General features: G+C 39.8%; 1 protein-coding gene across 6 annotated transcripts in view; it reads left to right on the plus strand.

The window, feature by feature from the left end:
- The window catches only part of PDSS2 (decaprenyl diphosphate synthase subunit 2), a 292,842-nt gene that overhangs the window by 241,355 nt on the left and 26,061 nt on the right, over positions 1–25,426 (plus strand). For 4 of the 6 annotated variants that reach the window (XR_008422934.1, XR_002078241.2, XR_008422933.1 and 1 more), the window contains 2 exons: positions 16,616–17,325; positions 19,242–19,327. The exons of 1 other annotated variant lie outside the window; for it this stretch is intronic. Coding sequence is in view for 1 of the 5 variants with exons in the window: in XM_019443015.2 (XP_019298560.1) it covers positions 16,616–16,774 (159 nt within the window). In the remaining 4 variants the exon portion in view is untranslated. Of the gene's footprint in view, positions 1–16,615; positions 18,476–19,241; positions 19,328–25,426 lie in introns of those variants that run through there. One more of the 6 variants, XM_019443015.2, reaches the window with a different exon arrangement.

A 25,426-nucleotide genomic window follows, 5' to 3' on the forward strand; every position in this document is an offset into this window, starting at 1 on the left:
GGGGTAGCTGGATTCAATTATTGCTCCCAGTTTGTGGTATCAGGAGCCACCTGTGCACAGGAAGTGCCTATATGCCTTCATGTAGAGGATAGAGCCTTCTGTCCCCATAGAGGAGCCTATTTAATCCATTGAAACTGTTATAACTAGATCTGAAGGAAACACTATTCTCTCTCTCCCCATCATAAAAACCGTGGAGAGGTATGGGCTTTCTAAAATTATGTTTTTTAAGAGAACAAAAAAGGAGGCACCACCAAGTAGATGCTGACTGTGGTTTTAGTTAGTTAGAAGTCTTGGTTATTACCTACATTGATATATTTCCAAGCTCATACGCTAATTCTGCAGCCCAATTTTATACAGAATTGAGGGGCTTTGTGATTTCAACATGATTAGTCTATCAGAAAGGTGTAATCTGTTTAGTTGGTACATCTGAAGCCATCCCCCCATGTTTCCTCAACAGTGTCTGCAAGCACTACTCAGCTTCTCCACTTACTACATAAGGCAGAGTACTAATCCTGGATGTGCTTAACTATCTTTCCTGAAATAGCAAAGTGGCTGTGCCACCTCAGTGTTCAAACAGAATTACTGAGATAACAATAGAGATCACAGGATCTGCAACATTGGTTAGTGATGTGTAAGATGCTACTAAAGATTTTGGATGAGTGGATCCTGTCCCTTTCCCCCAAGTCTTTGACTTCCTGGCTTGCTTAAAGATTTTACCTATTCACCACATCATAATAAAGCCAGAGATATACCTCTGAAGATGGATTCCTGCATAGTGCAATGGTGCCCCCTGTGGAAGGTCTCCCTATTCTAGATCTAAGGAAATTACACTAACATTTATCTTTGATCCATTCCTAACAAGAGTTGTGTGCACCTGTTAGAAAAGGTTGTAAGCTTTTCTGCGTGCTGTGATCTCTTTAAAATTTATGCCCTAGTATTCATGCCCTAGTATACATTCATCGTGCAGTCTGCTCAAGACACATGAAGCACTTCAATCAAATGGTTCTATCAAATTCTACCCTTGAATCCCTTCATTTTATGGAGAAGAGATCGAATAACGTTAACAGTGTTCACAGTTACTATCTCACAGAGTCATGATTTTCTCCAGGTTTGCTGACTCCACTCTGTGTATTCTTCACCACCATACTGCTTCTTAAGGTGCTTTAGACATACTACAAAAAGAAGTAAGGGAGAATTTGTATACAGGCTTTGGTTTTACAAACATCCAGGAAATGGTATGCATCATTCTATAGAGAGATAGTGATTGTCTAGTAAATGTCTGTCTTAGGATTTATGCTGAACTAGTGCAATAATTATTGTGATTTTTTTTTAACTAGCAAGCATTCTTCACTCTTCCAAGAAGGTTTTATGGATATAACCATTTAAAATAAGTTGTCATTACCATTCTCTTGAGGGAGGCAAAGATCTAGGTTACCTTCTGTAACACCGTAAAATAGAAAACTGTATCTGAAAGAGGTATTAATCCTGCAGGTGTGGTTATATTTGTGTGGAATACAGGGTAACTTCTTCACACCATACATTGATTCCTGCATTTGCCCCCAGTCTGATGCCACCTGGAAGATATGCCATTGTCATAACTCTCAATAGATAGAGTTTTTCTGCTGTTTGACATGCACTCTAGTGATGGAAGTCAGAAATGTGTTTCAAGCTCATGCTGTATCAGGATACATGTTAGGATGTTAGGAATCTAGCAAAACTACAGTGGTAGTTTTGAGGCAAGTGATCCCCAGGTATCAGCATCCAAATACTAAAGCAGATGAACAATTGAGATACGAGGAGGATTTAAGAAGTGTGTAAGTAAGATACAGACTCAAGTAGTTTATGTATTCCTCAACCCTTAGGACTGTTGGATACCTACATGATGTGATTGCTCTTGTCCCATAGTTTTCTTTTTAATTAAATAACCAGCATAGTATTAGTCATGAGATTACAGAGTTTGCTGTTGATTTACTCCTAAAAAAGCTACAAAGAGTGGCTCATTGCTGCAGTCTACAACCTATGATATGTTTTGCTTTTTGAATATCAGTGTGTAGAATTAAGTTCCTCTTTGGAATATGATACTAAATTGAAAATGACTTTTGAATCAAAAATATGGATAAATCTGAGATTATTTATAAATAGTTGGATTTTCTTTCAGAAGACATGATTGTTCTTCCTATGCAATTTAAGTCTCAATATAATTCCATTTTACTAACCTCAAATGTCCATCCTATCAAATGCCAATGAAAGTTCATAAACTAAGAATTAAATTGTACACTTTGTTCCATTTAAATGCATCTTGGGGGTGCCTGGGTGTCTCAGTCGGTTAAGCACCCAACTTTGGCTCAGGTCGTGGTCTTGCAGTCTGTGAGTTTGAGCCCCGCGTCAGGCTCTGTGCAGATAGCTCAGAGCCTGGAGCCTGCTTTGGATTCTATGTCTCCTTCTCTCTCTGCCCATGCTCTATCTCTCTGTCTCAAAAATAAACATTAAAAAAAAATGTTTAATAAAAAAATAAATATATTTTGAAATCAGATACATCTGCTTCTACCCTGAGCTATAAGTCAACCTGTCTTTCTTTTTTTTAATTTTTATTTTTATTAATGTTTATTTCTGAGACAGAGAGAGACAGAATAGGGGAGGGGCGGAGAGAGAGGGAGACACAGAATCCGAAGCAGGCTCCAGGCTCTGAGCTGTCAGCACAGAGCCTGACACGGAACTCGAACTCACAAACCGTGAGATCATGACCTGAGCTGAAGTCAGTCGCTCAACCGACTGAGTCACCTAGGTGCTCTAACCTGTCTTTCTTAAGGAGCAAGACTACTTTGCCTGAATTCTCTGCCAAAGGGTCAACAATTTAGATCAGTTTTGAGTATGCCAGCAAAATGTTTTTAACTGCGTGAAAATATCTCTAAAATACATATATACATACATACATACATATATGTACATGTAGGAGTACCAAATTGTATGTATGTATGTATGTATGTATGTATGTATGTCTGGTTTTGGGTTATTTGTACATATAACAGGGATATATATAATCAGACATCATAATTTGTGCGAAACGAGTTGTTCGGTTATGAAGCTATTTGTGGACTCGTAAATGTACTTCGCTGAGATGTTGAGCCTTGAAATCAGTTCTGAAACCTCACTGTTCCACCCAAGGACTCACTAGGCCCAGCCCTGCTTAGGTTGGGCCCTGTTTCCAAGATTGGAAACAACTGGGCACATTCAGGGTGGTGTGGCCGAACTGAAGTCTCACTCTCAACAGCAGGCTACACACCATCTAGACTGAGCCTAATAGAAATGTGTGGAGAAGGCAAAAAAAATGGTACCAAATCTGTCTTTATCATGTTTTTTTTTTTTTTCCTTTCCAGAGGAATAGATTCAATTTTAAATGGTCCAGATGATTTGGAAATTCATTTTTCAAAAGTTAGCATGTTTCCAATTCACTAATAATCTGGAGATTTAAAATATTTAAAACAACTTCATGAATCTATGTAAAATAGTCTGTGAATGTTTATAATTAAAGCCAGGTGCTTTATGTAATATTACATCTAAGTTCTGTAATGAACTCCCATGCTCTCTTCCTCTTCAAGTCTTGCATGTGAACGGCATTTTTTTAATTTCTATTTATTTGTTTGAGAGAGAGAGAGAGAATGTGCACACTCATGTATTAGTGGGGGAGAGGGGCTGAGGGAGAAAAAGAGAATCTTAAGCAGGCTCCATGCTCAGTGTGGAGCCCAATGTGGGATTTGAGCCCATGACTCCTGGGATCATGACCTGAGCTGAATCACAAGTCAGATGCTCAACCAACTGAGCCACCCAGGCACCCCTTAGTAACATTTTACTGATGTCAGCGTAATTTGCCAGACATCATCTTATTTGTTCTTCATAATAATGTCATGTGGCATAAAGATGATCTTCCTGATTTTACAGGTGAGGTGGGCTTAGAGAAGCCCGAGGTTACACATGTCCAGATCCAGAGTTTCCCTATTAATGTTTGCTCGCTGCTTCTTTACAATTGTTTTTCTTATTATTATTGGAACAGCAGAAACGGATTAACCAGTCTTAGGAAGAGAACATCTCCTCCCATTATTAGATTAAAAAAGGTTCCTATGTGGCTTCATCTGGGGTATTCTGCTCCAGGGTGCTTGAAAAACTGCCATATGTAGAAATAGTTGTATTTTTGTCCCTCCTAGAGCCCACCTCTTCCCTCACCACCCATCTCCATGGGCTTCAGGTCCTGGGACTCAAGGGAAAAGGAGAGCAGTGTAACAAATGTCATGTGTGTCACATAGGCTTGCATAATTATACAGAATGATCTTAATCCTGCAAAAGAATAAATAGATCTTATTAAAAAATATCTTAAAGCTCAATACAAATACATATTACAGGAATTTTACAGGCTGTTTTACGAAAGAAAACTACTCTGATATTTTATAAGGGAACAGTAAAAATGTTAAAGCATGGGCTAAATTATATTTGTCATTTTAAACTCACTAATCCTGGGGCACCTTGGGGGTTCAGTCAGTTAAGTGTCTGACGTTGGCTCAGGTTATGATATCACAGTTTGTGGGTTTGAGCTCCGCATCAGGCTCTGTCCTGACAGCTCAGAACCTGGAGCCTGCTTCAGATTCTGTGTCTCCCTCTGTCTTTCTACCCTTCCTCTGCTCGCACTCTGTCGCTCTCTCTCACGAAAATAAAACATTAAAAAAATTTTTTAAACTCATTAATCGTTTATCCAATGACTTAAAAGTAGTATGAACCCTGAGGCTGATTTTTAAAAATAGTGGAAACAACGTGAGGTAATAGTGTCCTTTGATTGTGTGAAACCCCAAATGCCGTTACTGCAGTCAGAGTTTTGCATTGAAATTTTTAGTAAAAATAAGTTTTCATCATTAAAGATTTAAGTAAAAATATATTAGTATATTAGTTTTGTTTTCTGACTCAATAGTGGATGTGATAACATCTGAGTCTTATTCAGTGCCTATTTGTTTAAAAAAAAAAAAAAGTATGACCTGAAGAATATACTTAATCAAGTAAAATATTTTTGGCCTTTTATTCTTAATATAAAATGTAGAAATATTCCACTTCTTTTTTTTTTTTAATTTACATCCAAATTAGTTAGCATATAGTGCAACAAAGATTCCTTAGTGCCCCTTACCCATTTAGCCCATCCCCCCTCCCACAACCCTTCCAGTAACCCTCAGTTTGTTCTCCATATTTATGAGTCTCTTCTGTTTTATCCCCCTCCCTGTTTTTATATTATTTTTGTTTCCCTTCCCTTATGTTCATCTGTTTTGTCTCTTAAAGTCCTCATATGAGTGAAGTCATAGGATTTTTGTCTTTCTCTGACTAATTTCACTTAGCATAATACCCTCCAGTTCCATCCATGTAGTTGCAAATGGCAAGATTTCATTCTTTTTGATTGCCAAGTAATACTCCATTGTATGTACATACCACATCTTCTTTATCCATTCATCCATTGATGGACATTTGGGCTCTTTCCATACTTTGGCTATTGTTGATAGTGCTGCGATAAACATGGGGGTGCATGTGTCCCTTCAAAACAGCACACCTGTATCCCGTGGATAAATGCCTAGTAGTACAATTGCTGGGTCATAGGGTAGTTCTATTTTTAGTTTTTTGAGGAACCTCCATACTGTTTTCCAGAGTGGCTGGACCAGCTTGCATTCCTACCAACAATGCAAAAGAGATCCTCTTTCTCTGCATCCTCGCCAACATCTGTTGTTGCCTGAGTTGTTAATGTTAGTCATTCTGATAGGTGTAAGATGGTATCTTATTGTGGTTTTGATTTGTATTTCCCTGATGATGAGTGATGTTGAGCATTCTTTCATGTGTTGGTTGGCCATCTAGATGTCTTCTTTGGAGAAGTGTCCATTCATGTCTTTTGCCCATTTCTTCACTGCATTATCTGTTTTTTGGGTGTTGAGTTTGATAAGTTCTTTACAGATTTTGGATACTAACCCTTTATCTGATATGTCATATGCAAATATCTTCTCCCGTTCTGTTGGTTGTCTTTTAGTTTTGCTGATTGTTTCCTTCACTGTGCAGAAGCTTTTTATTTTGATGAGGTCCCAATAGTTCATTTTTGCTTTTGTTTCCTTTGCCTCCTGAGACGTGTTGAGAAAGAAGTTGCTGCAGCCAAGATCAAAGAGGTTTTTGCCTGCTTTCTCCTCAAGGATTTTGATGGCTTCCTGTCTTACATTGAGGTCTTTCATCCATTTTGAGTTTATTTTTTTGTATGGTGTAAGAAAGTGGTCCAGGTTCATTCTTCTGCATGTTGCTGTCCAGTTTTCCCAGAACCACTTGCTGAAGAGACTGTCTTTATTCCATTGGATATTCTTCCTGCTTTGTCAAAGATTAGTTGGCCAAGAAATATTCTACTTCTAATTCTTACTGACATTTGTCCTGCAGCCATATGGCACTTTTAGTTATGGTTTTTAAAAATGTGTATATTGTAATAGAGGTGCATGATTAACATAATGATGGCTTCAATTTTCTGTCGTCTCTGTAAATATGGTTTTATCCAAAGTTGTTTGACTTAATGTACTATTTTAAATCTGTGATGTATCATGAAAAAATTTGCCCTTGTGCACGGGCTTGTAAATTATATTGTGACATAGATATGTGTTCTCTTCTCAAATGAAATTGAAATGCTTTCCAGTTCGTGTAAGAGAAAGAAAAGGCATTATACCATGCTAGTTAAGAGCAAGAACTACTTGGGGTACCTGGGTGGCTCAGTTGGTTAAGCATCTGACTCTTGATTTCAGCTCAGGTCATGATCTTGCAGTTTGTGAGTTTGAGCCACACATCCAGCTCCACACTGACAGTGCAGAGCCTGCTCGGGATTCTTTCTCTCCCGCTCTGTCTGCCCCTCCCCCATTTTCACATGCGCTGTCTCTCTCTCTCAAAATAATAAACTTTAAGAACAAGAACTGCTTGAATCTTCACTGTAGCACTTATCTTCTGCATTACCTTGAGCAACTTACTCTTGCCTAAGTTTATTCATCTATAAAATGAGAATAATATTAGTATCTGCCTCATAGTGCTGTTGTAAGGATTGAAGATATGTATGTCTTAGTGCTGGGCACACATAATTACTATGAGATTGTTGTTATTGCTGCTGTTGTTAGTAGTAGTAGTAGTAGTAGTAGTAGTAGTGTCACTTTAATACCAGGAGGCGTACCATTCTTTTAATTTTACCCAAGAGTTCATGTGATTGAGGAAATAACTAAAAATTCTCTTGTTTCCATTTCCTTTCCTTTGGTTGAAATAAGATACTTAATTAAAATCAGTAGATTTTTTTTTTCTGTAGACTTTTGCAAATAATTTATGGTTCTAAGTAAAAAGGTATGCATTTTCTGTTGTTTGCAGTTTGTTTAGCATAATGTTTATCATACTAGAGAAAGGTTTTCATCGTAGCTTTTCCTTTTGTACCAGTTCTTGCCCCTCAGAAGTTGGGAAGACTTTTCAACTGAAGCACTATCAGCTAAAATCCTTGTGTTGGGTGGGACTTCGGAGGCAGCCTTGTCCCACCTGCCATGTCTCCTGAGAATTTTATTCATACTTTCTCTGATGTGGTCATCCAGTTGCTGAGGACTTCCAAAAACAGGGGGCTCACACCTTGTCAAAAATAATTCTTCTGTTGTTAGACAACTCTAGTTATTTGAAAGCTCTCTCTTATTTGTAATTGAAATCTGCTTCCTAGAAATTTCACCTTGTTGCTCTTTGTTCTGGGTCCTGAAGCATATAGAACAGGACTGCCCCATCTTCCATTTAATTGCTTTAGATATTTGAAGATGGCTTTCATCTCCTTTAATTCTTTCCTCCAGGGTAAACATTCCTTAGATGACATGTTTTCAAATAACTTCTTCATCCTAATACTGAACCTGGTCTATTTTGGGGTTTTTTTTTGTTTTTTGTTTTTAGTTTATTTATTTTGAAAGAGATAGAGATCGTGAGCTGGGAGGGGCAGAGAAAGAGAGAGAAAGAATCCCAACAGGCTCCTCACAGTCAATGCAGAGCCTGACGCTGGGCTCAATCTCATGTACCATGAAATCATGACCTGGGCCAAAATCAAGAGTCGGATGCTTAACCAACTGAGCCACGCAGATTTCCCAAACCCAGTCTATTTTGAATGCTCCTCTTGACACATGGCCATGGCATCCAGGACTGAACATAGTTTTCTAAACATCAATTGACCATCAAACACTGCAGCATGACCATTCCTGCCTGTGTTTTGGACATGTACATCTTCAGATGCTGCCGAAGTTTGTGTTTGGTTTTTTTTTTTTTTTCATCTGTATCACAGTCTTGGCTTATGTAAAAAATGTGGTTATCAAAGATTCTCAGCTCTTATTTATGAATCACTCCAAAACTGAGACTTCCACTTTTACAGTTAATTTTTGAAGCCTAAATGCACAACTATACACATGTATCCCTGTTACATATCACCTCACTAGTATCAGTCTTGGTTCAACATGTCAAAACCAGTAAGACTTTGATGCTATCCGTGTGTTAGCTTTCTTTCTTGGCTGCATGACATCTGAAAATTAAAATTTAATATGTATTTCTTCTCCATCTTCATTCAGATAATCCACAGAACTGTGATAAAGGAAAGAAAACCAAGTTGAGGGGTTTTTTTGTTTTTCTTTTTTTATTGAAGTATAGTCAACACATAGTATTACATTATTCCACGTGTACAAGATAGTAATTTGACAAGTCTATATGTTATGCTGTGCTCACCACAAATGTAGCCACCATCAGTCATCATACAACACTATTACAGTACCATTGACCATATTCCCAGTGATGTACATTTTATCTCTATGCCCCCATTATACATTGCATAAATGGAAAGCCTGTATCATTCACTCCCCTTCACCCATTTTGTCCATCCCCCAATCCTTCCCAACCATCACTTTGTTCTCTGTATTTATGGGTCTGTTTCTGCTATTTGTTTACTTATTTGTTTTGTTTTTTAGATTCTACGTGTAAGTGAAATCATACGGTATTGGTCCTTCTCTCTCTGACTTCTTTGGAAGAACGTCTGTTCAGGTCCTCTGCCCAATTTTAATCAGATTATTTGGGTGTTTTGAGCTGAATTGTATAGGTTCTTTATATATTTTGTATATTAACCCCTTATTGGATATATTTGCAAATATCCTCTCCCTTTCAGTAGGTTGCTTTTTTGTTTTATGGATGGTTTTCTTCACTGTGCAAAAACTGTTTTCTTTTGGTATAGTCCCAGTAGTTTATTTTTGCTTTTGTTTCCCTTGTCTGAGGAGACATATCTAGAAAAAAAAGGTCCGTGTCAAAGAAATTACTGCCTATGTTTTCTTCTAGGAGTTTTATGATTTTATGTCTCACATTTAGATCTTTTATTATTATTATTATTATTATTATTATTATTATTATTATTATTTTAGAGAGAGAGTGTGTGTGAGCAGGGGAGAGGGGCAGAGGGAAAGAGAGAGAGAATGGTAAGCAGGCTCCATGCTCAACACAGAGCCTGACACAAGGCTCTATCCCACTACCCTCAGATCATGACCTGAGCCGAAATTAAGAGTAGGATGGTCAACCTATTGAGCCATATAGGCACCCCTCACATTTAGGTCCTTAATCCATTTTGAGTTTATTTTTGTATGTGCTATAAGAAAGTGGTCCAGTTTCATTCTTTTGCGTATGGTTCTCCATTTTTTTTCAACACCATTTATTGAAGAGATGAAATTGAATATTGAGTCCTATAGTACAATGATAGAGATAACTTTTCTGCTCAAAATAAATACTCAATAAATACTCTGGTCAAAATACTACCAAACATTTTCTAGTAGTTATTTTACATATTTGAATCTATATTACCATACTCTCATCCAGACCCCCATTTCTCTGTCTTATCCACAAAGGACTAAGTTTCTAAAACCCACTTATACTCTATCTTTACTATTTCTGAAGCTAACAGTGAGTGCCCATATCAAAAAGAAAAATGAGAATATTTTGTAATGACTTACTCATTGTGACCCACCTATCCTAGGGCTGCGACCATCACTGCCTTTTTTCTAGAGCTCAAAAACCATCTTATTTGATAACGTATTTTTGGAATTTTGCCATCATTGTCCATAAATTCACTGGTCTTTGTTCCAGATGTACTACACTCTGTCCTCATCTTTTTCTTTTGTGCTGTGTTTGAAGACATTTGTCAGTTGCATCTCTCATCTCTGAGATTTCTTACAGTCCTTCAGTAGCTGGGAAGGACATTTATGTGTACTATAAGCAAGAAGAGGACAGAGGTGAGTGGATGCCTCTGTGAAGGTGCCGTAGACTAGAAACTAGGTCTCCAGAGTGAGGAGGAAGACAGAGGAGGGAAGTGCCCTCAGACACATCAGACAAAGTGAGTGAGAAAACCAAGCGGCTTTCTCACTGGAGGAGACTCAGTGGGGTGCTACACGATAATTTGTTCTGGACGATAATACTATGTTTGGAATGGGAGTGGTAGGTCATCTTGAAATGCAAACGACACCAGAAGCCAGACCTAAGGCAGAATGGTCGCTGCCTCCAAGGCTCCCCGACAACATGTGGGCTTTTTGAATGCATGTTTCATCCCTAAAGACCCCTCTTCAGGGAATTTATTTTAATCTTTACAATTTTTAACTCATTTTTTAGTTCTCTTTCTTCTCTGTCTTCTCTTAATAATACCTTATCAACTATTTGAGGATACTTGTTCTTTTTTTTCTTTAATTTTTTTCAACATCTTTATTTATTTTTGAGAGACAGAGACAGAGCATGAGCAGGGGAGGGGCAGAGAGAGAGAGGGGAGGCGGGGAGGGAGACACAGAATCTAAAGCAAGCTCCAGGCACTGAGCTGTCAGCACAAAGTCCGACTCAGGGCTTGAACCCACCAACTGTGAGATCATGACCTGAACCAAAGTCGATGCTCAACCAACTGAGCCACCCAGGCACCCCTACTTGTTCTTATTCGACATACAGCCTTTACCTTTTAATGCCCCTTACTTTTGTCATCATCTCCTTCCCCCATGTACCCCCATCAGTCTTTAGCAAATTCTGACAGGGTTGTGTCTGAACATGTTTCTGTGAGGAATGGCACTTTAAAAACGTGTGACAAGTGTCTTGGTGACAATACAGACTTATGGGTGGATTCCCACACAATTTTTATAGCTTTGTGCCTCTCCTTTGTCAGCTCCTTCAGATCAGGGATCGCATCCTATCTCCACAGTGGACCTTTGTGCAGAGCAGGTGCTCAACAGGGACTCAGCAGTGGAGGAGACGATATGCTTCTCCTTTTACACCTTTTCAAATCTGAGCCCCAAGAGAGCTTATTCTGTAGCCATTTATTTTAATCTCTTTCATAATTAATTATGATCGTTGCTGAAATTTAGTTTTTCAGAGGCCCTCATCACCCTTGAGCTGTTTCTCTTTATGATCTCTTGGAATCATGGCAGTCTTTACACCAATTTTTTTTTTTTTTTTTTTTTTTACGTCTTTTTAATGTTTACTTATTTTTGGGAGAGAGAGAGACAGAGCATGAGCTGGGGAGGGGCAGAGAGAGAGGAAGACACAGAATCCGAAGCAGGCTCCAAGCTCTGAGCTGTCAGCACAGAGCCCAGTGCAGGGCTCGACCTCATGAACTGCGAGATCATGACCTGAGCCGAAGTCGGACGCCCAACCACCTGAGCCACCCAGGCGCTCCTGCTGATTTTTAAATGTGCTTTTCTGATTTATAGTCTGAGTGTCCAAAACCATGCTTGCTGGTTCTTTCTTTCACCGATTCTAATACTAGGATGGCATTCCTTTTTTTTTTTTTTTTGTGCCAGATTTCTATCACCTTTATATCCAATTATGTTGACATACTTAAGCAAAATGTGCTTCTTCTATCTTCTGATACCTAAGATTATCAATCAGGTTCACCAAGAATTTACCAACTATTAGAATGTGAGTTTTACTAAATGTTCAAAAGCTGTACACCTTACATTTATCACTGCAGCATCTTACGGTTCTTCCAGTTTCATAATCCCTGCTAGGGAAGCGTGGTCCACTTCACTTGGTGAGGTATGCGGTCTCTTCCCATAAGAGCATGGCTTCCATTTGTTTCCTTTTATCCTTATCCAGGTGTTTTCAACCACCAAAAAAAACAAAAACAAAAACAAAAACAAAACCTTTAACATATCGCTTATACTCCTTACTCTCTTTTACAGTTTCTACAGAACAAGGTCTCCCCCTGTTCCAGACAAGTGTTAGCATCCCTGTTCTCTGTAAGCACTCTGTTTGGGCAAAAGAAAACTTGGGGTTATCTCCGAATCTGTTCTAGTGCTATAGAGGGTAAATGTTCTGATTTGCAGAAATGAAATCCAGGCCATTTCTCAAATTTGCCTGTGCCTCTTGTCCACATCACTTAACCGATCTCATCCCAGATCTTCTCCTGCAAACTAAGGTGAGAAGATAAGATTGGGCTTGGGTTTCTTCTGGGTCTTAAAGTTTTTCTTTGGTTTCATTAGAGAGAAGTGGCTGCTGTGTCCAATTCTGCTAAAGCTGCTTAGATCTCATGGCAGGGGCTTGTCTTTAATATTTAAGAGGATTTTTGACCCAAATAATTTTCAGAGGCATACAATGGTTTCTCAAAAGGGTCTCATAAAAGCAACATTTATCATTGGAAAGGTGTTTAATAACACCTTTAATAAATGTTAAATAATAACGCACTTAACTTTAAGTACTTTGCATCTTTTTCTCTCTGTGTTAATATCCTTAATTGGATCCTCTAGCAAGGGATTTGGACTTAATTTATTGCAGGTGATGCTGCACTTATACAATTATGCAGTTGACTTAATTAGAGATTTAATTATATTAGTGCCCTAAAGTGCTATATGAGAGAAGTAAAACGCAGACTGGTAATTCACCTTTTTGTATTTTATTGTGTCACTTTTCCTGCGGCTGAAATGGGTTTCAAGCCATAAAGGCCAGAGGGAGCATTCCAGCACTTCTAGACATACCCTAATATGGAAAGTTCTGTCTATGCATTAGTTGGGGATTTGCCCAGTCAAAATGTAGGTGAGGGCAAAAGTGGAAAGAATTTTCCTAATTGTGGCCTTATCTCTTGCAGGTATTAGAACCAAGGCCATAGGTCTGGTTCCTCAGTATTCCTTTCAGCCCCCTCCATTTCTTCAGTCCTAGGGCAGCCCCCTGACAGGTGGTCCTAGGAGGCAGCAACTGTGTTTGTATCTCCCACCCCTACTTCATACCTAGGCCATTCAGTGCCCAGTACGTGATGGCTGAGTTGAATTTGATCATTGCAAAGACGACTACTTGGAAGTGTGGTTAAAACAGTATAAACCCAACACAACTATTTTAGAACACTCAAAATACGTACCCCAGCAAGTAAGTTAGTCCCAAATCTGGCTAATTGTTGGAATGACCTAAGAAGTATTTTTTGGCCTTATTGAACCCACCTCTAGGATTGGGGCCCAGGTCCTGCATTTTAAAGCTCCCCAGGTGAATCTTTGGTCAACCAAGTTTAGGAATTCTGGTTTAATATGTCTTTTGTCACATTTATTTACAAAGGATGAGATTGTTTTGTCAGGATAGATCAATTGCCTATTCTAATTTACGGTAAAAGTCTCATTTATGGTCTATTAATTATATCTAAAGGATTAATTTTTTTAATTTTATTAATGTTTATTTATTTTTGAGAGAGAGAGACTTAGTGTGAGCGGGGGAGGGTCAGAGAGAGAGGGAGACACAGAATCCGAAGCAGGCTCCAGGCTCTGAGCTGTCAGCACAGAGCCCAACACGACAAAGTTGGATGCTTAACCATCTGAACCACCCAGGTGCCCCACTAAAGGATTACTTTTGAGCCAATAGTTTAGTTTTAGTTGGTAGGAGTGTATACAGATGTCTGTGAGGAGTAATACCTTCCATGAAGGATTAGATTACTGCTGAATCATGAAATGGGCATTTTACTCATGGTAGCTATCAGGTCCCTTGGTATGCAAAGCCTGCCTCTGCAGAGAGAAGATTTGAGTGTTAATTGGAAATACAGCAGTCATTGGTGAGAGAAATTAACTCTTCTAGGGCTTGAGGAATGTTCAGTGATATCTCCTGGGTACTCTTTTGCCCTAATCTGAATTAACCTTCATTGTCACCATCAAATATTCAGTTGGGCCTAGCTGAATAAAGTTTATAAAGCAAACTAAATGAAGCTATCAGAGAAATGCAGAATGTAAAACATTGCACAATACAGCCTGGTCCTTCAGAAATGGTAATATCATAGGGAAGAAAATGCTAAAGTGTCATAACAAATGCAATTCATAAACCAAGATTCATCATGATTTGGGGGGGGGGGGTGAAAATAGGGTACAGAAGACATTTTAGAGCCAATTGGGGAAATTTGCACATGGGCTAGATATTAGATAATGATATTGTTAACTTTCCTAGTTATAATAATAATATTCTAGTTATGTATGAGAATGTTCTTAGGAGCTGCATGTCAAAACAAGGGTAAAGCATCCTGCAGCCCAACATGTGTACAAGCCGAGTCCTACCAGCTCAGAGCCTATTGTTAAATATTTCAGAATTCTGTGATTCCACAGCCCTTGGTAGCTTGAAATCAGCCATGATGGGAGTTTTATACCACAAAAATCTGCAAATGCTACAAATGGTGGTGGGGGAGGGGGGTCCTCCCCTGGAAGGAGGGGATAGTACAGTATTCAGTGACGCTGGACTGGGTATTAGAAACCGTGGCTTCTGACCACAACTGTGCCACTATCCGCCTATAATCTTGGGTGAGCTGCTGAGCTTCTCTGGGCCTCTGTTTTCTTCTGTGTGTGATTATAGGAATAAAGCAGACTTTATGTTACATGCAGTGTGCAGAAGCTTAGAGTCTAATGAAGAGATAGATATGGGAATGGAGACTTGAAGTACAACACCGTATAATTATGCTGTATTCCAGATATGCATGGGGTACTTGGGGAGCCCCAAGGAAGAGGGCCACCTAGCTCCTTAGGGCTCTCATCCTAGCTGAGTGTATTCTGCTTCAGTGGACTTTGGGAAGTTTGAAGGTGGGGAGCAGATACGGGAAAATTACTGCAAACAGTTTCCCTAAATAGTGATAAAAGGGAGAAGAGGCTGGGGGGGGGCGGGGGGCGGGGACTGGCTGGGCAAGAGCTAGATCAGGAAAGGACTTCCATTGCCTCATGAAAGAGCTTGGACTCTTTTTTCTTAAGGCTTTCAGAAGGTAGTGAAGGGTTTTAAGCTGATCACATTCACATTTTATAAAGATCTCCTTGGCAGCATGACAGATGGAGTTCAGGGCAAAGAACTGGTTGTAGGAGGACTCTTTAGGAGGTGGTTTGCCTAAAACAGCCCAGACGAGGGATGATGATAGCCTGAACTAATGTAGTGGCAATGACAAGAGCGGAGGGTACATTGGAGAGCTGTAAAAGACATAGAATGGCTAGGACTTAGTGGCTGTTTCAGTCAGGATGGCTACAGACAACCTCACAGTCTCAGTGGCTTCAGACAACAAAGATGTGTTTCTTGCCCACACTACATGTCCCGTGCAGGTTGGAGAGGCACTGTGGTTGGTGCTCGGCGTGGTTGCTTGGTAATCCAACACGAGGAGCTTCTTCCGCTATGGCTGGATGATCCACCAAGGGAAAGCTCTGGAGGGACTCATGTGGGTGGTTAAATGCTGCAGCCCAGAAGTGACGTGCATCGTTCGTAATTCATGGACTAGAACTTGTCCCTTGGCCCCACCCAATCTCTCAGGGCCAGAAAGTTCAGTCAAGGGTGAGCAGCACTGCTACAGCCATGGTACCTGACCAGAAATGGGGCGTGAAGGGGGACCCCCCCCCAGGCTTCTGATTTAGGGCGTTAGGCAGAGGTGTTCATTGAGAAAGAGAACATAGAATTTGGGGAAGGGGGAGGGGACAGCCCAAATCATTATAAATCTTTTTCAGCTCTAAAGTATAACCCTTTTATTGGTCCTTCCCCATCAAAGAGAGGGGTTAGAAATCAACTCCAGTTGTTGGCAAGAGTTTATTCTTTACAAACAGGTGTTTCAGTTCATTCTAACCGGTCAAATAAAGGCTTTTAGTTTTAAAAATGGAGTGTTCAGATCTAAACTAGGTGTCTTTCTTGAATTTTCACATGAACTATTGTGTCAGCATACAGGGTGGAAAAAAAAAGTTACTAACTAGGATGTTAATGAAGCCTTCTTCACATAAGAATATCAGGCTGCTGAATTCAAAATGCCAGACATGTAAATGCCCTCTGCCTTCATTACCGCCATTCCCCAGCAGGGCACATTTCAAGATATCAAGGGGTGGGAGTCAGGGAGGAGGTGTAATTAGGCTGATTGGAGCCTATTGTGCTGCTCTGGAGCAGAGACACCTAGCAGCCTTAGGGAATGTTAGTGCCTCAGAATCATTGGGGAATGATGTCCTCTTTACCTCAAAAGAACACAGCAGAAACAATGAATCTATTTTGTTTCCCCCTTTCTTTGTTTTCCACCTCCCCTCCCCAATTTAGTTGTGGTACCTTGAAAACTGACTTTTATTGTGCATTTGTTTCTTAACAGTTGCGAGAAACAATCAAAGCTGGCAAAGGTGTGACTTCAGCTATTGACCTGTGTCGTTACCATGGAAACAAGGCACTGGAGGCCCTGGAGAGCTTTCCTCCCTCGGAGGCCAGATCTGCTTTAGAAAACATTGTGTTTGCTGTGACCAGATTTTCGTGACACCAAATTAAAAAGGCACTATTGTTCGTTAGCTGAAAAAAAACTGGGGAATGAGGTGATCGGGAGAGCTTTCATGATGAAATAACTAAATGTGTTAATGACTTTAAAAACATAATACATTTTTTTTCCTTCCTTTTATCACATTGCTAAATGAATACTGCCTTCTTTTTGGAACTGCTACAAACAAAATTAGAAGAAAAAAAGGTCAAGCAGTTTTCACTTGTCACGCCAGAAGCACACTTGAGGCCGCAGTAGCAGAAATAATTAATGAGATTCGCTCCTGTGACCTCAGCAAATGGACAGGAAATAAGTCCTTATTGATTGGACCGAGCCAGGGATGGCGCCAGGGCGGTGGCCTGTGGTTTTCTTTCTAGAGAGGACAGAGCAAGCTGGAAGCTGCAGGTGTCAAGAGAAACACTATCACTGCCAGCCGGAGAGGACTGTCAGATCAAAAACGAGTGACCAATCTGACATAATGGAGGGTCGTTCAGTAATTAAGAAAAAAAAACAAAAAACGTGCTTTGTCTTCTTGCAATTATGTCTCTGCATTTGTAAGTACAGTATGGATACACTTGGCGCTTCATGGTTTTTGTAACATTTTTTTAGGAAAAATTGCTGAAAAACATAATGCCAAATATTCGAAGTTAGGAGATTAAAATGCTCTCGAATGTTAACTTGGTTGTAGTAGGAAGGCTTCTGTTTCCTTCTGGGAGACCAAATATTCTTCAAACACATTTCAAAGAACCAAACTTTTTTTAAGTATGTTGTATTCATTTGTAATATTTTTGTATAGAGAATACCTTTAACTTTTACAAGTATTAGATATAGAACCATTGTTCTGGGGAATATACTGGTGTGTTTTTTTTTGTTTTTTGTTTTTTGTTTTTTTTTAATTCAGAATGTCAAATTTTGGTCTTGAACCACAGACCTCCAATTACAGAGAAAATATAGGCAACCTCCCAGGCCTGCAATCAGACACTGTCTCTGTGTGGTTCATAGGAGATGATTTTTGCGGTTTGCGTGCATGCAATCTGAGAACACCGTTGACAAGAAGGCTGAGTTTACATAAATGATCTAGATTGAGACTGAGCTACCTTTCTTCCGTATGTGGTGTAATCACAGCCCTATCTGGAGACAGTGAACACAGCAAACAGATTTTATTACCTCATTCACTCAAACATCCAGTGAAGTTATTTTAGTTTAATTCCTCCCTCTAGAAGTTACAAAACCGTTTTATCAGGACCCCGCATGTGGTATGCAATGAAGAGAAAATGTGAGTGACAAAGGTTAAGGTATCATATTATGATTTTTTTTTAATATTCTTAAAATGTTGTAATTACTGTTTATGCTACTATAATTTGAAGGCCTGTAGATTTAGCAAAAGTGAACATTCTTCTGTCTGAAATGGTCTTTTCTCACAGAAATTGGCTTAATTAGTAACTATGGTTAGATGCTTTAGATAGAGTAGGTTTTAATCATTAACTTGCACAAAGGAGGAGCCGTGCTCAGTGTTCTCTGGAGGTGCAGGAGCTTACACAGCGGTAGGTTTTACTAAGCAGCTGGTCAGGTACCAAAAGGCGGGACCCGAGGGCTCTTCTCATTCTGGTTTAGCAGCTGCTTTGCTGTGTGACCTTGAGTTAGTCACTTCCCTCTGAGCCTCCACTTCCTCATCTGTCAAATAAAATTAAATGAGAGAATGTATGAAGTCCCTTCCAGCTTTGTTTTATTCTCTAAAAGCCTGCCGTTTCTGGGGTTCCTGGGTGGCTCAGTCAGTTAGACTTCTGACTCTTGATTTCTACTCAGGTTATAATCTCATGGTTTGTGAGTTCAAGCCCATGTCAGGCTCTGTGCTGACAGTGTGGAGGCTGCTTGGGATTCTCTCTCTCTCCCTCTCTCTGTCCCTCCCCTGCTCATGCACACACACACACACACACACACACACACACACACACACATTCTCTCTCCACCCCCCCTTAAAAATAAATAAACTTAAAAAAAAAAAAAACAACAGTCTGCCATTTCTGACTCTGGATAACAAGGATGCTAAGTGAGGTTCTGGGAGGAGGAAAGGTGAAACCCAGGGAGAGGCTATAAAGGAATGTATAAAACTTTACGGCAAACGTCTTCCTAAACTGCCTCGAAGCTTAGGGCCTAAAGTATCCCTAGCTCTCCTTTGTATGGCATGTAATCCTGGACTCTTCTGTTTCCACACCTGCCTTTCTGCTTTCTTTGGGACCTTCCTACCTCCCTTTCATCTCCCTGGCTCAGGCGTCCCGCCCCCAACGTTGATTGACAGCCCTTCCTCTGTACTCAGACTCAGCAGAGTTCCCGCTTCCCAGCGTCCTGGCAGGCTTTTGTTAAACCTAACAGGTTGGTTCATTAACCCTACAGTATTAAATACTGACACTCTTTCTTCATGCCCCTTCTTCGGGGATATTTGTTAACTCTTACGTCCTTATAATTTCAGGCAGCTGAGGGAGAAATGTGGGGCACCAAGACATGCTTTAATCACTCCCCTTGGCCTGTCTCCTGGGTGCAGGCTCTGCTGACTAGGTAAGACTCTGGCCTCGGAATGTCCCCTCAACCCCCTCTGCATCGCCTCCCATCCCCAGTTTCTTGTTAGAGGGAAGAATTCATTCATTGGGCATTGTGCTGGTCCCCCCAACTTGCAAGTTGGCCCCTCCAAACCTCATTCACTTCAGGCTCCTGAAACCACCCGCACTCTCCTTCCTATCAGTCTTTGTTAAGTGTGTAAAGGCTGCGATAGCGAGGGCCCCAAGTGCAGGCCATCTTGTTTGAGTCCCACAGTCACACTCTGGAGGTAAGCATACCCCCCATTACTGATGGAGAAGCAGGCCGAGGGGACCGCCTCTGACCACCTGGCCTGCCCTCACTCCCCACCTCCCCACCAGAGTCTTCCAAGTAGCGCCTCTTTCTTGCTTCCTCTGCCTCTCTTTCCTCCTTTCCAAGATCTCAAGCCTGTAGCCTTCCTGCCTCCTTCATGGCCCCATTCTTAAATCGTCAGTGTCTCCCTTGCTGGCTGTATGTGCTCAATCCCCCCTATCCCCTAAAATGAAATTCCTCCCTTCGTGTTCTTTATCCTTCTGCCTACGCTTTTTTCCTCCTAACTTTACCAACTACACCTTCTTATAGTCTCCTAACTCCTGAACCCTTGCAGCTGGTCATGCACTAACTACCAGGTCCCCGCCACCTAGACCAGTGCCAGTGCTTTAGACACTCCGAGAATATCTGTTGGACAGATTATCAGGTCTCTTACTGCACAACACTGAGACAGACTTCTGACAGAAGGTGGCCTTTCTGTGAAGTTTGCAAGCCGTATCCCCACGCACAGACTTTCCCATGGCATGCCATGTCACTAACCCAACCACCTGGCTCCCTTGGTGCCCTTGGCCCACCTCTGTGTAGGTTGTTCCCCCCACCCTGACTGTCCTCCATACCTGACACATCTCTTAGTTGTACCCCTAGAGACTTTCTTTTCTGAACATTTAAGGGGCACCTGGGTGGCTCAATGAGTTGGGCATCCAACTTCGGCTCAGGTTATGATCTCACGGATCGTGAGTTCAAGCCCCACATGGGCTCGGTGCTGTCAGTGAGGAGCCCACTTCGGATCCTCTGTCCCCTACTCTCTGCCGTTCCCCAGCTCACACTTGCTCTCAAAAATAAAACATGGGGCACCTGGGTGGCTCAGTCGTTGAGCGTCCGACTTCAGCTCAGGTCATGATCTCACTGTCTGTGAGTTTGAGCCCCGCATCCAGCTCTGTGCTGACAGCTCAGAGCCTGGAGTCTGCTTCAGATTCTGTGTCGCCCTCTCTCTCTGCCCCTCCCCTGCTCATGCTCTGTCTCTCTCTGTCTCAAAAGTAAATAAAAACATTTAAAAAAAAAAAAAAAGAAAGAAAAAGAAAAATAAATAAATAAAACATTAAAAAAAAAAAAGAACAATAAACATTTAAATTCTATTTCCTCAGAAACTTAAGAGCAGTTTCCTGCCCCACCAAGTCTTTTTCTTTTAAACTCTCCAACTTAGAAAAACTGTTTTCTGGCATTAAAAAAAACAGTATCAATGAGATACCGATTTAAATAGTGAACCGTTTTGCCATCATGCTTCTTTGAAAGAAGATTCGTTTTATGACGATCATTAAACTTTGTTGTAAGTTTTACTTAATGATAACACTAAATCTTCACCTTTTCTTGCTCACATAATGTGGTTATCTGGTCACACCTAAAAATAAATAATTAGTGACATTGTTTGCCTGGCCCAAGTCTCACTCTCTAATGTTTGAGACTTTATCTGACCCATGACAGTATTATTGCTATGGCCCAGGATGTGGGTGACACTACAAGTTGAGGTAAAAGACGTATACATACGTTAGTACGAAATGCTCCAAAAAGATAGAGGGCTTTTTTAGGCTCAGTATCTACCACACATTAAACTCGTGACCAGAAAGTAGTCGGAATAATCCATGATGATCTTTTTTCAAAACCTGACGAATTGCTGTAACATGGCCTTCTTTGGGCAAGCAAGTTTGGGGGAATTGTGTGTAATCAACAATTTGATTACAAGTGAAAGTATACTTTTTTTTTTTTTTTTAAGACTCTAATCAGCCAGTTCATCACTGATAAGAAGAACCTTGTTTTCCAGAAAACAGTTGTCAAGCTCCTTCCTAGAGTTCTTAGTTTCTGGAAGATACTTTCCTGCCACTTCATTTGTTTTCCCACTTTGAAATCCTATTGCTAGGATCACCTTTCTGACCAATGGAAGCTCTAGGATTTATCTTTATAATCCGTAATGACTGCCTCTCAAGGTAGAGAACACAGGGCACACCTTTGTTAAAGTACAAAAGGGCAGAAATGAATTGGGTTGGTTCTTTAATTCCTTTAACTGTGAAGACATAATGGTCATTCCATTATTATAAATAGTTTCAATTATTGTTAATCTTGTTCTAGTAATAATTAAGTTATTTGCACTCTCTTTTAAAAGTACAAAGCGATCTAACAGAATAATCATTTGCCTCTTTCTTTTCCCTACCTTCAGTCCTGACCTCAAATTAACTGTTTTATTCTTTCAGAATTGGTCCTGTGTTTCCATTATGGAGATAACATACTTCTTTTTTTTTTTTTCTCCCCCATAGATTTCAACTTTATTTTATTTTTTTAATTATTTTTTTAAATGTTTATTTCGTTTTGAGAGAGAGAGAGAGAGAGTGCAAGCAGGGGAGGAGAAGAGAAATAAAGAGACACAGAATCTGAAGCAATCTCCAGGCTCTGAGCTGTCAGCACAGAGCCTGATGTGGGGCTTGAACTTCTGAACCATGAGATCATGACCTGAGCCGAAGTTGAACGCTTAACCAACAGAGCCACCCAGGAGCGCGGGAGATAACATACTTCTAAAGATGACTGAAAAATAAGGGTCACCTGGGAAGAGTCCAGGGGGACCAGAACTGATGGTGGGATCCACCTCTTTCTTTAGCTCACCCAGCCTGCCCTTGGGGCTCTGAAATGCTAAGTTTTCAGCCTCCCCTGCTGGAGGAATCTTATTTCTTTCTTTTCTGTAGAAAGAGAAGGTTCTTCAGGCTTTTATCCTTTCTTTTTGGGGACACTGACCATCTTCATGGAAAAGCTACATCAGCTTTCCTTCAACTTGATCTGTTCATCTCTAAGACTGACAGTACCCACCACTGTGCATCTTGTCAGCAAACAAGTGGGCTCATCACTGCCTTCACTGTTGGAGTAGCTTAGATTTTACTTTTTGAACATATTTTTTAAAATGTTTTTTAAGTAAGCCCTACACCCAGTGTGGGGGCTGAACTCAACTCCAGGGTCAAGACTCACATGCCCTACAGACTGAGCCAGCCAGGTACCCCCACCCCCAACCTTTAAAAGAATTTTTTTTTTTAAGTAAGCACTACACCCAGTGCGAGATTTGAACATATTTCAGTAAATAACCACTGTTGTTTTTTTTTTTTTATTTCAGAAAATAGAAGAAAATTATTCAAAATCTCACCATGCCAACATAATCATCTCACCATTTCATTTATGTATCTTTCAGCCTTTTCTAGCATGCATATCTTTTTTGGCGTAGTTCTCATTATAAATTCAACTTTCGGTCCTGCTGTTTTCACAGAACATAAACAGTTCTCCATGACACTGCAGTCTTCACAACCATTATTAATAAGTAGCTTAAATTCTAAACAAGGTATCTGAATTTCTATTACTGGTTGGTTTCTCTGGTATGAATAGGAATGTGGTAAATACTCCATAAGAAAGCCTCCTAATGTTCTACTAAGAAAGTCTTTGACTTGGAAAAATAATGCCCTGGCCAGTTCTCCATAGCAGCAGGTTAAAACTGTGGAACAAAAACAAAGCAAAACAAAACAAAAAACTATGTAACAAATTCTTTTAAAATTCTTCAACTTGAACTATTAATTTTTTTCATTTGGTGGTTCCTATTCCTGCAAAGTGATGACTTCTTCCTTCCCACTGAAGTTCACCGTCTCTTAGAGAAGGGAAGGGCCTCAGTCTAACAGTCATACCTTCTGCTCTTGGCAAAGACGACAGAGAAACAATTTTATAGGAGATGAGAAGCCATCTTTGCTTCTTCAAAGTGAAGGGAAATAAAAAATAAGCCACCCAAAACTGTGCCACTTTGGCGTATTGATTATTTTGAATAAAGCTACTTGAGAAACAGCCAGTGCAAGAAGGACCCTCTGACCCTCCTTTGTCCTCCTGAAAACAGGAAATACATCTCCCCTGTGAAAGGTACCCTTCCTCTACCAGGAGGAAGAGAGACATCCTTATCACTAGAGAGAGTAATTGAGGGCTGAGAAGGCTATATAAACAAATCTTGTTACTAACTTACTACCCTGAACCTCAAACCTCTTTTTCTTGTCAGTTCTTCACAAATTCATTGTTTCTTTGTCTAAAAGGTATAAAAGCTCCTTTCTTTGGTCAGTTATTTGAGTTTTTATGGGCTCCTGTACATATGAAATTAAATTTGCTTTTCTCCTGTTAATCTCCCTTATGCCAATTTCATTATTGGGCCAACCAAAGAACCTAGAAGAGAAGAAGGGAAAATTTTCTTCCCCTATAGAAGACCTTGGGAGAAGGAAACTCCTAGGGTTTGTTCAAAGGGAAACAAAATAATTTTTATCTGACTCAGATCTTTCATGCTGTAACAGTATGAGCTTATTGTATTTTGTTATTGTTTTGTTTGGGTCTTTTTTTTTTTTTTTTTTTTAAGCCTAGAGAACATCATTCTCAAAGAATTAAGCTACTCTTGCAACCTTTCTTTCCTTAAATTAATCATTGTAATTTTACTGTTTGCGTTATTTCTCACTTTCTAGGCATTTTGACGATGTCCCCCACCTTATATCATGAATTCCGTTGTAACTTACACTTGTGTAAATAGATTATGATCAATTTATTGCGAAGTTCGTAATTGCTGCGTAATTATGCAGTTTTATACCATGCTTCTCTTTCCTTTTAGCCTTCTTTCCTTCTTTTTTTGGAGATTAGAACTGCTTTAATTGCATTCTTTTTTTAAAAACAGCTTTATTGAAGTACAGTTTGCATACCATAAAATTCACCTGGTTTAGTTATACAATTAGAATGACTTTTAGTAAATTCACAAAGTTGTAAAAGCGTCACCACAATTCAGTGTTAAAGATCCTTTCTGCCCATTTGCGGTCAACCCCTGGGCAGACAGGAATTCACTCTCTGTCTCTATAGATTTACCTTCTCTGGACATTTTGTGTAAATGAAACTATACAATATTCTTAACTGGTTCCATCATTTAGCATAATGTTTTTGAGGTTTATTCATGGGGTAGTATTAATCATTGTTCCTTTTTATTGCTCAGTAGTGTTCCATTATAGGGATGTGCCACATTTGTTTATCTATTTACCAGTTGATTGGCATTTGGGCTATTTCTACTTGTTACCTATTACGAATAATGCTGCTGTGAATATTCAAGAACAAGTCTTTGTGTGGACCTAAGTTTTCATTTCTCTTGAGTAGATTCTCAAAAGTAAAATTTATGGTAAATTTATGTTTAACATTTTAGAAATTACTATTTTCCAAACTAGTTGTATCAGTTTACATTTCTACCAGCAACACATGTAGATTCCAGTTTGTTCACATCTTTGCCAACCCTTGGTGTTCCTTTTTTATTCTAACTATTCTAGTAGGACTGAGATAGTATCTCATTGTGATTTTTTATTTGCATTTCCCTATGACTAATGATGTTAAGCATCTTCTCATGAGCAAATGAACCATTCATATTTCTTTGATGAAAGGTCTGTTCAAACATTTTACCCGTCTCTTAATTGCATTATTGTCTTCTTGTTGAGTTTAAGCATTCTTGATGGATTATGGATACAGCTTCTTTTTTTTTTTTTAAGTTTATTTATTTATTTTGAGAGAGCAGAGTAGGGGCAGTGAGAGAGGGAGAGAGAATCCCAAGCAGGCTCTGCACTGATACAGGACCCAAACTCACAGAACCATGAGATCATGACCTGAGTCAAAATCAAGAGTCAGATGCCTAACTGACTGAGCCACCCAGGAACCCCACAAACTCTTTATCAAATATATGATGTGCAAGTATTTACTCCCAGTCTATGACTTGACTTCATTTTT

Source organism: Panthera pardus, unplaced genomic scaffold, assembly GCF_024362965.1.
Source record: "Panthera pardus isolate Hobbes unplaced genomic scaffold, ASM2436296v1 HiC_scaffold_17, whole genome shotgun sequence".
Lineage (NCBI taxonomy): Eukaryota > Metazoa > Chordata > Mammalia > Carnivora > Felidae > Panthera > Panthera pardus.